Source organism: Erinaceus europaeus, chromosome 14, assembly GCF_950295315.1.
Source record: "Erinaceus europaeus chromosome 14, mEriEur2.1, whole genome shotgun sequence".
Taxonomy (NCBI): Eukaryota; Metazoa; Chordata; class Mammalia; order Eulipotyphla; family Erinaceidae; genus Erinaceus; species Erinaceus europaeus.
Window position 1 is genome coordinate 1,166,977 of NC_080175.1, and position 15,000 is coordinate 1,181,976.

The 15,000-nt window shown below is 61.8% G+C and overlaps 1 protein-coding gene across 2 annotated transcripts in view; it reads right to left on the reverse strand.

Annotated features, from left to right (window-relative positions):
- MGMT (O-6-methylguanine-DNA methyltransferase) overlaps positions 1 to 15,000 on the reverse strand; it is a 126,174-nt gene that overhangs the window by 33,845 nt on the left and 77,329 nt on the right. For both annotated transcript variants that reach the window (XM_060171083.1, XM_060171084.1), the window contains one exon: positions 4,023 to 4,168. In XM_060171083.1, coding sequence (XP_060027066.1) covers positions 4,023 to 4,168 — 146 coding nt within the window. The remainder of the gene's footprint in view (positions 1 to 4,022; positions 4,169 to 15,000) is intronic.

Sequence of the window (15,000 nt, forward strand, 5' to 3'; positions counted from 1 at the left end):
CTTCTTAAACAGAAGCCTCTGTTTCAGCTGTTTCTGCGGGAGTGGACACTGGCCCTGACTGGCCAGGACCAGCAGGCAAGGCTGGCTTAGTGGGGACAGAGCCCATCTGCCCTTGCTCAGATGGCCCAGGGCGGCACAATGGACGGAGTAGGGCTCTGTGGATGGCCCAGCTCTCCAGGGCTCAGGGTTTGGGGACGAGGCTCCCTGTGGAGGCTGCGGCCACGTCAAGTGACGCACTGGGAGCTGGACACCAGGACGCCCAGCCTTTATGTCCTGTCACCGTCTGGGTGTGCTGCTTTGGGGTCCTGCAGTGGTCACCGGGTCCCCGAGATGTCCCTGCACCCTCATCTGTGGGGATAGTGAGAGGCCCCTCTAACCTCCACTGGGGACCCTACCCCCACCTCCACCCCCTGAGGAAGGTAGTGCCGGGGCCACAGTTTTCGTCAATATAAACCGGCTGTCATACCATTCCAGCCAGCCACCATGGAGAGCAGCCTGGCTGGAGAGGGGGCCTCAGTGGGGACCCCCAGACCCCTCCCACACCTGCGACCCCAGACACAGATACTGCCAACATCAAAAGGTGTTAATGGTTTCAATATTTGTCTGCTGGAGGGAAGCAGTCAGCAGAGAAGATGGGGGAAAAATTCTGCTAATGGCTGTGTCTGTCATTAAAATGAAAAGCTTAATGCATCTTATAATCAGAGGACAATTTGCAAATCATTAAGAGAAATGTAAAATTCCATTAAAATACAAATCAAGAGGCTCTCCCCGGACTAATAATCTTTTTGATATTATTTTGCATTTCACCGTTTCTGTTCCAACTCCCCGGCCCCACGAATGATAGGTTTCTGAACTGCTATTTACCAGGCTACCTCTTTAACGAGCTTCAGCAAGCAGGGCGATCTGCTATTCAGAGCAGGTACTAATGAAGAATTCCATATATTCTGAAATTTAATTAAAACCCCAAAGATTTCAAATTAGATGCAATTTGAAATGCCTGAGGCAGGAATACATGCTCTTGCGAGGCCGGGGAATCACACTGAAAGTTGATACCGTAATTGGTCTTGATGTATTTTTGTGTTGCGGGCTGAAGCACAGACCTCATAACCATATAAAAATTCTCTGTAGATTACCTGCTCATTGAGAATGCCATCACTCAGGTAGCGCAGTGCTGAATTACCACCCTGCTAAGACGCAGGGAGTGATTCCAGGAGCCGCCTAGCACAGCTGGGCCTCGGAGCCCTGAGTTATGCAGGCGTCAGCGCGGCCTCCTCTCAGTCAAATACGCTCGGCTGAATATTAAAATATAATTGGCATTCAACCTAAGGAGTTAAGCCGTTCTGTTATCTTCTTTTAAACTGAGCCGGCTCCTCCACGGCTACCTTCAAGGATGCGGCCACAGGCGAGTGCAAGCGTCTCCTCCAGCGGAGTGGGGCTCCCCGACTTCTGGGGAGAGTGGGGTGTCGCCTGCCCCACAGAGCACCGGTCTAACTGGAGCGGCAGAGACCCAGTTCTCAACGGCAAGGGGGCTGTCCTTCTCACTGCCCCGTGCACGCCCTGCTCCTGCGAGGGCACGCGGGCTCTCTAGGTAACGTCCCTGCCTCGCGGCGCCAGGAGCCACGGGGTGCCCCAGGCCAGGCTCGCGGCACCCAGACCCTTGCGTGCAGCTCAGGGGAGAAGGCGCCCGAGTCCAACCCTGGCCGGGCACAGCTATGAGACGGGCGCCAGGCCTCCCTCCTCACCCTGCCTTCCTGATACAAGCCACTCGGGCCTCAGGAAGGAAGATGCAGTTGCCATGGTTACGGGCCCTCCTAGGATGCTGCTGGCCCGGCAGGGCTGCAGGGAGGCTCTCCCCCTCCCTCCCCCTGGGCAGGACCTGAGCAGAAGCCAAGTGCCAACCCAGCTGGGTGTCAGAGCAGACAGAGACAGACATCCCTCCGTCCGGCCCCATCCTTCAGAATCCGGATGGGGCCCGGAGTCCCTACGCTGAGCCCCAGGCCGCTGTGTGCCGGACACCCCACCCCCGGGGACCCCACGTCACAATGAGGTCACAGAGCTGCCCGGTGTGGAGGCGTGCCGGCCTCTGATGCGAAAGCGGTGTCCTGACCACTGCAGCTGGACGCCACGGGGGCGGGGCCCTCGGAGGACAGCGGTCATGTCCCGGCTCCCGGCAGGGGTCCCCTCGCCTCTCTGTAGCGGTCACACGCCACGACCAGCCCCTCGGCTGCTAGCCAGTCCCCATGCAAGGTCTGACCGAAGGATCATCTCCTCAAACACAGATGGCGGAGGCGATGGCTCCGTATTTTGTAAAATGGTGTGAAACGTGCCCACAGCTTGGGAGATGTTGCAGGTGCCCGGCCACCAGCCCCGCCAGGCCGACGGCCCAGGTCTGAGCCCAGCGCCACAGGGAGGCCACGCGACGCCTGGGGAAGCACCGTGGAGTCTCTCCACCCTGTTCCCGCCCTCCCCAGAAATAAGCGAAGGGAAGCATCGGCCCAGGAGGCGGCAGTCCGTGTGGGGAGACCAAAGGACTTCAAGGGCCGCCAACAGAGATGCTCTGCCTACAGACCCCTTTATCCTGGGCCGGCAGAGCTCGTCACCGTCGGACCCGGGGCCCCAGGCACACAGGTCCTGCACTCTACTACCGAGCTGCCTCCTCGGCTGTTTCTCTTTGGCTTCCTTTCCTCCTCCCTCCCACCCTTCCTTCCTTCCTTCCTTCCTTCCTTCCTTCCTTCCTTCCTTCCTTCCTCCCTCCCTCCCTCCCTCCCTCCCTCCCTCCCTCCTTCCTCCCTCCCTCCCTTCTTCCTTCCTTCCTTCCTCCCTCCCTTCTTTCCTCTCTTCCTCCCTTTCTTTCTTTCTTTCTTTCTTTCTTTCTTTCTTTCTTTCCCTCCAGGGCTGTCTCTGGGGCTCGGGGCCGGCACTATGATCCACTGCTCCTGGCGGTCATTTTTCTTTTTATTGGACAGGACAGAGAGAAACTGACAGGGACGGACAGAGAGACATCTGCAGACCTGCTTTGCCACTTGTGAAGAGACCCCAACCCTGCGGGAAGGGACTGGGGGCCTCGAACCTGGGTCCTTGTGTGGTTCCCTCAGAACAGTATTATGTGCGCTTAAGCGGTGCGTGGCCGCCCAGCCCTGAGAACACGCAGTCTTCACAATGAAAATACGAGGAGAGCAAGTTCTCTGGCAGCAGCCTGTGTGGGGCTCTGGGCCGGCGTGAGGGGAGAACCGTCACAGACTCTGAAGCTGAGCGGCTTCTGTCCTCGCCGGTGTGGCCGTGAGGACACACTTCTGAGAAGTGACAGAGAAACGTACATTCCGGGCGGGAGGGCGAGGCCCGGCGCTGACCCCTCTCTGTGGTGAAGTCACCCAGCCCAGCCCGGGGCCCTTGCTGCTGAGACAGACAGACAGGGACAGCGGGCAGCGAGAGGGGTCCCAGGCGGGAGCCCCGTGGTCCCGTGACAGAGGACGCCCTGTGAGTCCCGCGAGTGTGACACCCCTGAGGCTGTGCACGGTGCCACACGCCAGGCCAGCGGAGGACACGATTCCCACGCCGCCAGGAGCTGACGGGGTGACCTGGGTGCTGCCCGTGACGCCGCCACCCGGACTGAAGGGTGACGGAGCTCTTGACGGGGGCCCAGTCCCTGCCCGGGGACCCTCCTGCCCTTCCCTCCTGGGGGGCTGCTCTGCCCCACAACGCTGCCCTGGGAGACCTCGGTGCCTCTCTCTGTCCCCTCGTCCACTTTGGTGACGTCCACCCAGTCTTGGAACCGCGTGTGATGTGCGGGAGCCGCTGACCGGCCGTCCCGCCTGGCGGAGTGCTGCTGGTCCTGGGCAAGAGTGTGGTCCCTGGGAACAGGCGCGGGAGGCCCTGTACACGCGGGAGCCCCCCAGAGGCTGCTGTCTCCCCGCAGGAAGCTTTCTGGAGGCAGCACCCAGCTTAGCCGAGTCTCGGGTCCCCCGCAGTCTGGGGGTCCTGCCGCCGGGGGGGGGCGAGGAGAGGGTTCCGGGTGTACTGACCTTGCTGGAAGATGGGGTGGTGTAGTGGGGGTCGGGGCAGCGTGCCCAGGGTGTCCGGCTTCCGGAAGTAGGCGTCCAGCCAGGCCGCGCAGTGGGCCAGGGGCTCCGGCGTGGTCGGGGGTGGCATGGGAGCTGTCTCCACGGGGCTGCAGACAGAGAGAGGCGGCTTAGGAGACCAGGCCCACACCCCGACAACGGGCAGCTCCAGGGGTGCCCACCCTGGGGACACTGCACTGTCACACACCCCCAGACTGGACAGCCACTGGCCCGGGACCTTGGCTGGACACGATGTCAGCTGAGCTGAGGAGCCAGGCACCTGCCTAGCTCAGGGGAACCCCCCCAAAAAAGGGTAAGAAGGACATGGACCACCTTGGACCCAGGGGGAACTGAGGGCTGGGGGTGAGGGGTGAGGTTGAGGGGTTTGAGTGAGGGTCTGGTGAGGGCTGACAGGGCTGGGGGTGAGGGCTGGTGACGGCTGGGGGTGAGGGCTGACAGGGCTGTGGTGATGGCTGGTGACGGCTGGGGTTGAGGTCTGGTGATGGCTGGGGGTGATGTCTGGTCAGGGCTGGGCATGAGGTCCTGTCACGGCTGGGCGTGAGGTCCGGTCATGGCTGGGGGTGAGGTCCGGTCAGGGCTGGTCTGAGGGCCGGATGACCAGGGCCACAGGAGCAAGCATGTCTCAGGTTGCTGAACTGTGGGCCGTGCCATGGCCCCACATCTGTGAACTGGGCTTCCACCCATAGGCCCCAAGGTGGCTGATGGCTAAGCCGGGCTGGGAGTCCCCGACCTGTCACCTCGGCCTCAAGACTCGCTGATGTGGGGATGAGGTGGCTGGGGGTGAACCCTGCAGTCGCCACCCTTGGTCCCCGGGGAGTTGGAACTGGACGCGGCCCCTAGCGGCTCCTCCTCTTCCGAGGCTACGCGAGGGGTTTTCATAGTAGTAAAATTCATCTTAAATTGATTTTTTATGCTCGTGCTAAAGATCTCAAGCTGATTTACTCTGCGGTCCCTGTTTTAAGTCTTTCTCCACTGGCATCAGAGAACCGTTCACGGGTGAAATGCGATTAAACAGCTTTGATTCCTCAGCGAGGATTTACAGCACTACATTTAAAATGAATGGCATTAAACACACACATAAAACTACGATTTTTAAAGCCAGGACACAAATTTCCATATCTACGATAAAATGGAATTCATTCTCCGGCCTGCCCTCTGCCAAGCCCGGCTGGTCCCGGGGGTGGGATGTGGTAACCCAGCCTCACGGCCTCCCCACCGGCACATTATTAAGGAGGAGTTTCCCTGGTGCCCACCGCTGAACCCTGACACTCCGGTGGTTCTGGGCTGCACGGCCCAGCACTCCCACCTTGGGCAGCGCCAGCCTGGGACTCAAGGTGCTTGCAGGGGGCAGGTGGGCGTCCGCAGGTGAGCCGAGAGCCACGCTCTCTGCATGGACAGACATGATTTATTTCAACAGACATGAAGGCGGGCGCAGTGCACCCCCAGCCTGGCTGGTGGCCTGACCCCACTGGAGCCCTCAGCAAGGCTCCTGGTGTGTGAGTGGCCAGCAGGCAGGGAAGGGGACGGTCACACACGGGCCACCTCTGCATCTGCCGGCAGACCGCCCGTGATGGACACCAGGAGACCTGCCCCCACGCCACCTAGAAAGGCTGGACTCTGCAGGCTGCCCAGTGGCCAGCGCTGCCCACCAGACAGAGTGTGACTCTGTGAACCTTCCAGGATGTTCTAGGCATCAGTGTGATGGTCAGAGACAATTCCCACCAGGCTCCAAGCGCCAGAGTTCGGTGACTGACCTTCACAGGTTGGGGTTTAGGGCCTGTTCCCAAGGCCCCTCGGGGGGGTCCTCATGCAGCCTGGTGGGGGTCAGCACCCTGGGGAGGGCTCTGGCCTTGGAGGAAGTCTGGTGTCATGAGGCCTCTGTCCCTTTCTCTGATGAAGAAGGGCTGCAAGGTGCACTCACACAGGTGAAGACTAAATAAGAGCGTTAGAAGGAAAAGCAGAAGGAAAAGACAGAGGCACACTAGACCCAAAAGAGACCTCCACCAGCTTATGGGGGCGCCCCTCCTGGTGAGACAGCAGAAACAGGGACCAGGCTGGGGGTGGCCGCTCAGCTGGGACTCCAGGGCCCTCCGGCCCACGAACTACGTGAGCGTCAGCCAGCCCTGCACAGCGAGGCTTGTGATCCACAGTCAAGGCAGAAGCAGGGCCTACCAGCCGACGGGCAGCAGGCATCAGTGGCAGGGCTTCTAGTACGCGTGACAAGCCCTGGAACCTGGCGCTGCACGGGGGGCTCTCAGAACCCAGACAAGACTCGAGAAGAGGCTATGACAGTGCTTTCCAGAAACACTCCCAGACCAAGAAGATGGGCACAGAGATGGGCATGGAGATGGGTACAGAGATGGGCACCGAGATGGGGCATAGAGATGGGTACAGAGGTGAGCACAGAGATGGGTACAGAGATGGGCACAGAGATGGGCACAGAGATGGGCACAGAGATGGGCACAGAGATGGGCACGGAGATGGGCACAGAGATGGGCACAGAGATGGGTACAGAGATGGACACAGAGGTGGGCACAGAGATGGGTACAGAGATGGACAGAGAGATGGGCACAGAGATGGGCACAGAGATGGACACAGAGGTGGGCACAGAGATGGGGCACAGAGATGGGTACAGAGATGGGCACAGAGATGGGTACAGAGATGGGCAGAGAGATGGGCACAGAGATGGGTACAGAGATGGGGCACAGAGATGGGCACATAGATGGGCACAGAGATGGATACAGAGATGGGCACATAGATGGGCACAGAGATGGATACAGAGATGGGTACAGAGATGGACACAGAGATGGGCACAGAGATGGACACAGAGGTGAGCACAGAGATGGGTACAGAGATGGGCACGGAGATGGGCACGGAGATGGGCACAGAGATGGGCACAGAGATGGGCACAGAGATGGGTACAGAGATGGGCACAGAGATGGACACAGAGATGTGTACAGAGATGGGTACAGAGATGGGCACAGAGGTGAGTACAGAGGTGAGCACAGAGATGGGCAGAGATGGGCACGGAGATGGGCACGGAGATGGGCACAGAGATGGGCACAGAGATGGACACAGAGATGTGTACAGAGATGGGTACAGAGATGGGCACAGAGGTGAGCACAGAGGTGAGCACAGAGATGGGCACAGAGATGGGCACGGAGATGGGCACGGAGATGGGCACAGAGATGGGCATGGAGATGGTACAGAGATGGGTACGGAGATGGGCACGGAGATGGGCACATAGGTGGGCACAGAGATGGGCACAGAGATGGGTACAGAGATGTGTACAGAGATGGGCACAGAGGTGGGCACAGAGATAGGCACAGAGGATGGGGCACAGAGATGGGCACAGAGATGGGTACAGAGATGGGCACAGAGATGGATACAGAGATGGGTACAGAGATGGGCACAGAGGTGGGCACAGGGGACAGGGCATAGAGAGGAGTACAGAGATGGGTACAGAGATGGGCACAGAGGTGGGCACAGAGGTGGGCACAGAGATGGATACAGAGATGTGTACAGAGATGGGTACAGAGATGGGCACCGAGATGGGCACAGAGATGGATACAGAGATGGGCACAGAGGTGGGTACAGAGATGGGCACAGAGGACAGGGCACAGAGATGGGCACAGAGATGGGCACAGGGGACAGGGCATAGAGAGGAGTACAGAGATGGGTACAGAGGTGGGCACAGAGATGGGTACAGAGATGGGCACAGATGTGGGCACAGAGATGGGCACAGGGGGCAGGGCACAGAGAGGGGTATAGAGGTGGGCACAGAGATGGGCACAGAGGACAGGGCACAGGCCAGCCAGAGACGCAAAGCCAGTATGCCGTGTGAGTCTTCAACTCCCATCTCAGTCACACGCATTAGCACGGAGTATTTCAAAGAAGCCAGCAACAAAACAGCACGTTTTACAAGGCGTTTCAACAGAACGCCCGGCCGTCCAGGAAGCCTTAAAAACAAAAAAGGTCATTTATTTTCTCTCCTGATGTTCAAATGGTTAAGAGGAAAATTCCATTTTCTCGCTGTTTTTACATATCATTAAAAATCCTGCTATTTGACAGATGAAGATAAAAACACACCAAAACCAAAGATGAATTATCGGGTCCCTAATGACTCCAAAACAATTACAGGGTGCGGAGCAATCTAGTTAAATTTTATTCAAAAGCTTACTCCACTTGTGTTTTCTTTTATTTTTCTATCAAGAAGCCCAGGAGGCTGGAGACGATTTATTATGGATGAGAGCCACGTGCGCGGCCTGACTGTTGATTAATCGCAGTTTGCAGTTTGCTGCGTGCACGTTCACGGCGTCACGGGCACAACACGCCAACGTATTCTCTCACCGAAACTAATCATTTGCAGAAATGGCTACCTGAGAGACGGATTCGCTGAAGGCACGCATCCGGTCTCCACTCGGCCCCCGCAGACAGGTGGGTGGAGGTCTTTGCATGTGGCACTGCCCAGAAAGGCTGCTGACACCGTGGACCAGAAGAGAGTCAGAGCCGCACGTCTGCCCGCCTGGGCACAGGAGCCTTGTGCGGCACCCCCAGAGCAGAAGGGGCGCCCCCTTCCCAGCTGCACTGATGCAAACATGGGAGAGAGAGGGGTGGGGGAGGGAAAGAGAGGGAGAGAGCAGGGTAGAGAGAGGGAAAGAAAGGGAAAAAGAGGCAGAGAGGAAGAGATGTGGGGAGACAAGAGGGAGGAGAGGGGGGAGAGCTGGGAAGAGGAGAGAGGAGGGAGGAAAGATGGGGAGAGAGAGAGGGAGAGAGGGAGAGGGGGAGTAGGAGAGGCAAAGAGAGGGAGAGAGAGGGAGAGGGAGGGAGGGAGAGGGAGGGAGAGAGGGAGGGAGAGAGGGAGGGAGAGAAGGAGGGAGGGAGAGGGAGAAGGGGAATGAGGGAGGGAGAAAGGGGAGAGAGGAGAGGGAGAGGGAGACAGAGACAGAAGAGACTGGGGGGGCGCAGTGGCCTGAAGCAGGAGAGGCCCTGCCTGGCTGTGCCTGCAGGCTCCCGGTCAGGAGGGAGGGAAGGACTCAGCTCTAGGACTGAGAAGCACCCGCAGACACAGAGGCTCCTCAGGCCCGGGGCAGCCAGCAAGCTGACATCCCCCAACCTTCCTGGGCTTCAGGACCTGGCAGCGGAATCCCCTCTCCCCAGCGGCCACAGAGGAAGGAACAGAGGGGCGAGTGGGGCGGGCCGGCCTCTCTGATTCCCACACAGACAGTCCTCACAGCAGTGCTCCTCCTCTCCCAAGCTCCCTCCTACATGTGCTCACACGCGGTGCTGAGGCCTCGAACCCAGTCTCTCAGGTGCTGTCAAATGTGCATTCAACCTGTGATTGTGCTCTGGCCCGGGGTGGCTCTGGGGCACAGGGAGGGACGCCTGGGGCCTGACGGTGACTCTCAGACTGAAGCCAGGGGACATGTGCAACCCTGCTCTGGGCTGTGCCCCAGACGTCCCCAGGAGCCCAGCCTGGCTGTCTGTGCTGGCCCCAGTGGGCCCAGGACCCCAGCCTGGCTGTCTGTGCTGGCCCCACTGTGCCCAGGACCCCAGCCTGGCTGTCCCTGCTGTCCCCACTGTGCCCAGGACCCCAGCCTGGCTGTCTGTGCTGGCCCCACTGTGCCCAGGACCCCAGCCTGGCTGTCTCTGCTGTGCCCCAAACGTCCCCAGGACCCCAGCCTGGCTGTCCCTGCTGGCCCCACTGTCCCCAGGACCCCAGCCTGGCTGTCCCTGCTGTCCCCACTGTGCCCAGGACCCCAGCCTGGCTGTCCTTGCTGTGCCCCAAACATCCCCAGGACCCCAGCCTGGCTGTCCCTGCTGTCCCCACTGTCCCCAGGACCCCAGCCTGGCTGTCTCTGCTGTGCCCCCACTGTGCCCAGGACCCCAGCCTGGCTGTCCCTGCTGTCCCCACTGTGCCCAGGACCCCAGCCTGGCTGTCTGTGCTGGCCCCACTGTGCCCAGGACCCCAGCCTGGCTGTCTCTGCTGTGCCCCAAACGTCCCCAGGACCCCAGCCTGGCTGTCCCTGCTGGCCCCACTGTCCCCAGGACCCCAGCCTGGCTGTCCCTGCTGTCCCCACTGTGCCCAGGACCCCAGCCTGGCTGTCCTTGCTGTGCCCCAAACATCCCCAGGACCCCAGCCTGGCTGTCCCTGCTGTCCCCACTGTCCCCAGGACCCCAGCCTGGCTGTCTCTGCTGTGCCCCCACTGTGCCCAGGACCCCAGCCTGGCTGTCCCTGCTGTCCCCACTGTGCCCAGGACCCCAGCCTGGCTGTCTGTGCTGGCCCCACTGTGCCCAGGACCCCAGCCTGGCTGTCTCTGCTGTGCCCCAAACGTCCCCAGGACCCCAGCCTGGCTGTCCCTGCTGGCCCCACTGTCCCCAGGACCCCAGCCTGGCTGTCCCTGCTGTCCCCACTGTGCCCAGGACCCCAGCCTGGCTGTCCCTGCTGTGCCCCAAACATCCCCAGGACCCCAGCCTGGCTGTCCCTGCTGTCCCCACTGTCCCCAGGACCCCATCCTGGCTGTCTCTGCTGTGCCCCCACTGTGCCCAGGACCCCAGCCTGGCTTGTCCCTGCTGGCCCCACTGTCCCCAGGACCCAGGCCTGGCTGTCCCTGCTGTCCCCACTGTGCCCAGGACCCCATCCTGGCTGTCTGTGCTGTGCTGACTGTGCCCAGGACCCCAGCCTGGCTGTCCCTGCTGTGCTGCCCAGCTGTGCAGGACCCAGAGGCTCAGAGACCTTCCCAGGACACCTGTGGACTCCCACTCACCGCCACGGACCACAGTGTGCTCACACACAGACTAGATTGTCAGCACTCAGTAGGCCTCCCTCCCATTCCCACCGCCAGCTGAGGGCACGGTGGCCACCTTCCTTCCAGGACAACTGGGGCTCTGGGTGGCCTGGAGCTCCCAAACTCGCCCTTGGAGGCCCTATGGGGCCCTTCCCTAGGACAGGTCAGGCTTCCCGGCCCACGCACAGTCCCAGCCAGTCCAGACACAAGTTGCCCGGAAGGAATCCAATTACCCAGCAGCTCTCGGAGCCTGACAGCTGTCTGTTCCGGAAGGAGTCTCCCCCTGAGTTGTCACTGCACTTCTGACAAATCCAGGACAGATGGAAGGGGTGGGGGGAGGTCACTGAGGGGACCTGAGACACCCGGGGCATCCTGCCCACTCCCTCCCCACCTCCGAGCCCCGATTTCGGGGTCTTTGCCCCCTCCTCTTTCTCCTGAACGTGGCCAGCTGCGGCCGGTACCACAACCACCACCTGGCTCACTCCCAGGGCTCATCTTGCGGCAGGAGACTTCGAGGAGACCTTGGCAGGCCTGTCAGGCACGGGGCTTCCTGGCTCTCGGACGCCCCTGCGGTGAGGAGGCTCCCAGCTCTGGACCAGCAAGACTCCAGAGTCAGGGCACCCTCCAGCCAGAGACTCAGTGTATCTTCTTGGGGTGTGGCTGGGGCCCCACCACCCTGGACCCATTTTTCCAACCAGAAAGATGGAGGGAGAGACCCCACAGCAGTGAAGCCTCTTCTGCGGCTGCAGTGCCCCAGATGCTGCTCAGGGGTTCAGACCTGGCCGGCTTCCTGAGTGGAAGACACTCTCTCTCCCAGGAACCCCGCAGGGAGCATGCGGATGGGAGAAGGGCCGCAGGGCAGGCATCCCAGGGCTGGGCCCTGCAGCACGGGGAAGCGCCAGGCCCTGTCACCAACTCCACAGGGCTTAGTAATCGGCAAAAATTAATTGTATGTAGACTGGATCAATGAGACGGAAAAACATGCCCCTGTCAGCCGATCCGGTGGGGGGGACCCTGCGTGCGGAGACTGGCGGGGCCCGTGACCTCAGGGCGGAGGGACCCTGCGTCAGCACCCAGCAGTGCGGGCACCAGGTGAGGCTGAGGGGTCTCAGCAAACGGGCAGAGGTGGCTCTGGGCCCAGCCGCCCCTGTCATCAGGAAGCACCCCTCTCCCCCCAGCCCTCCTGCCCTGCTGTCAGGGATCACTAAACCACAGTCCGTGACGGGCACCCGGAGGCCCCTGGTGTCTCTGGACACTCGGCAAAGAGACACACTCCTGGCAGAAGCGGATCCCTGCCAATCAGGCCCACGTGCCCGGGGCCCTGGACAGGAAGGTCTTGGGGACGGGAGATTCCGGCCTGGACACTGGGGGTGTGCTGGGGCCCTGCAGAGGGGAGTCCTGAAACTGAGAGCAGGTCACACAGCAGGGCCCCGGGCCGCCCTCTGTCCTGAGTCTCGGGTGGGGGCGTCACATGTCCAGCCCAGGCCTGGCCGTGCTCCCCAGGGTGACAGCCTGCACCCAGGTCCGGAGTGAAAGCTTGTGATCTGGAGGGCCCCGCTGCCCCACCTCACGGGCGCCTCTCTGAACACCTGTCTCCTGAGTTCCTTTCAGAAGCTGCACAGTCAGTCTCGCTCTGTGGCCCGTGTGCCCTCACCTACGCACCCCACCTCCAGCCTGTGTGGCCGGGAGACTGCATGGAGGTGGCGGGTCTCTTCGCTCTGCGTGGACAACAGCCAGAGCTGAGCGGCGACCCTGTCACAGCAGACAGACCGGCACAGAGCTGCATCGGGGCACAGCCACGCGCTGTGACCGGGGCACCCGGACCCTTGTCTAAGTGCCCGTCACGAGGCCCTGCAGAGCTGCTGACAGGGCCTGGTGCGTCCCCGTGCGGCAGTGGACGCCACCCTGTCCGTCGGCCTGGGTATCCTGCATGCGTGATCTCACTGCTCGCAGCAGGGCTGTGTGGGGCAGGGGTCGGTGCCCGGGCTTCCGTCCGCCCCACGGGCACGTGGCTGTCACCTCCAGGACAGGCGGTCAGGACTGGTGCGAGAGCCCGGGTCACCCCCGAACTCCTGCAGGTCAGAAGATGGACATTTCCCCGTGTGGGGACCGAAATGATATTTTCTTTCCTTTTTTTACTATTGGGTAGAGAGAGAAATTGACAGGGGCAGGGGAGATAGATAGATAGATAGATAGATAGATAGATAGATAGATAGATAGGTAGGTAGGTAGGTAGGTAGATAGATAGATAGATAGATAGATAGATAGATAGATAGATAGATAGATAGATAGGTAGATAGATAGATAGATAGAGACAGACACCTGCTGCCCTGCTTCACTGCTTGTGAAGCTTTTCTCCTGCAGGTGGGGACAGGGGCTTGAACCCGGGTCCTTGCACACACGACTCCCAGGCCCTGGGACATTTACTAAGAACGCCACCACCTGGGGGACCTACGTTCAGGACAGGGACACGGGCTTGGGTGCGAGGTCTTCCACGCTGCAGATACGCCCACCCTTCTGGGTGCCGCCCACCAGGCTCCCCGCGCCCCAAAGCCCCGCGCCCCGGACAGCAGCCTCCTGCCAGCACTGGGGCAGCAGGGGCCACTCCTAACGCTTTCTGCTGCCGATGCAGGTGCAGCCCCGGATCCCACATGAGGGTGTGTGTGCGGTGTGGACGCAACACAGCCTCCGGGCAGCCCTCCACCCCGCTCATCCTCTGCCTCTGCACCCCTGCTCATCCTCTGCCCCTCCACCCCTGCTCATCCTCTGCCCCTCCACCCCTGCTCATCCTCTGCCTCTGCACCCCTGCTCATCCTCTGCCTCTCCACCCCTGCTCCATCCTCTGCCCCTCCACCCCTGCTCATCCTCTGCCCCTCCACCCCTGCTCATCCTCTGCCTCTCCACCCCTGCTCCATCCTCTGCCCCTCCGCCCCTGCTCATCCTCTGCCTCTCCACCCCTGCTCATCCTCTGCCCCTCCACCCCTGCTCATCCTCTGCCCCTCCACCCCTGCTCATCCTCTGCCCCTCCACCCCTGCTCATCCTCTGCCCCTCCACCCCTGCTCATCCTCTGCCCCTCCACCCCTGCTCATCCTCTGCCCCTCCGCCCCTGCTCATCCTCTGCCCCTCCGCCCCTGCTCATCCTCTGCCCCTCCGCCCCTGCTCATCCTCTGCCCCTCCGCCCCTGCTCATCCTCTGCCCCTCCGCCCCTGCTCATCCTCTGCCCCTCCACCCCTGCTCATCCTCTGCCCCTCTGCCCCTGCTCATCCTCTGCCCCTCCACCCCTGCTCATCCTCTGCCCCTCCACCCCTGCTCATCCTCTGCCCCTCCACCCCTGCTCATCCTCTGCCCCTCCGCCCCTGCTCATCCTCTGCCCCTCCGCCCCTGCTCATCCTCTGCCCCTCCGCCCCTGCTCATCCTCTGCCCCTCCACCCCTGCTCATCCTCTGCCCCTCCGCCCCTGCTCATCCTCTGCCCCTCCACCCCTGCTCATCCTGTGCCCCTCCGCCCCTGCTCATCCTCTGCCCCTCCACCCCTGCTCATCCTCTGCCCCTCCGCCCCTGCTCATCCTCTGCCCCTCCGCCCCTGCTCATCCTCTGCCCCTCCACCCCTGCTCATCCTCTGCCCCTCCGCCCCTGCTCATCCTCTGCCCCTCCGCCCCTCCTCATCCTCTGCCCCTCCACCCCTGCTCATCCTCTGCCCCTCCGCCCCTGCTCATCCTCTGCCCCTCCGCCCCTGCTCATCCTCTGCCCCTCCGCCCCTGCTCATCCTCTGCCCCTCCGCCCCTGCTCATCCTCTGCCCCTCCACCCCTGCTCATCCTCTGCCCCTCCGCCCCTGCTCATCCTCTGCCCCTCCACCCCTGCTCATCCTGTGCCCCTCCGCCCCTGCTCATCCTCTGCCCCTCCACCCCTGCTCATCCTCTGCCCCTCCGCCCCTGCTCATCCTCTGCCCCTCCGCCCCTGCTCATCCTCTGCCCCTCCACCCCTGCTCATCCTCTGCCCCTCCGCCCCTGCTCATCCTCTGCCCCTCCGCCCCTGCTCATCCTCTGCCCCTCCACCCCTGCTCATCCTCTGCCCCTCCACCCCTGCTCATCCTCTGCCCCTCCGCCCCTGCTCATCCTCTGCCCCTCCGCCCC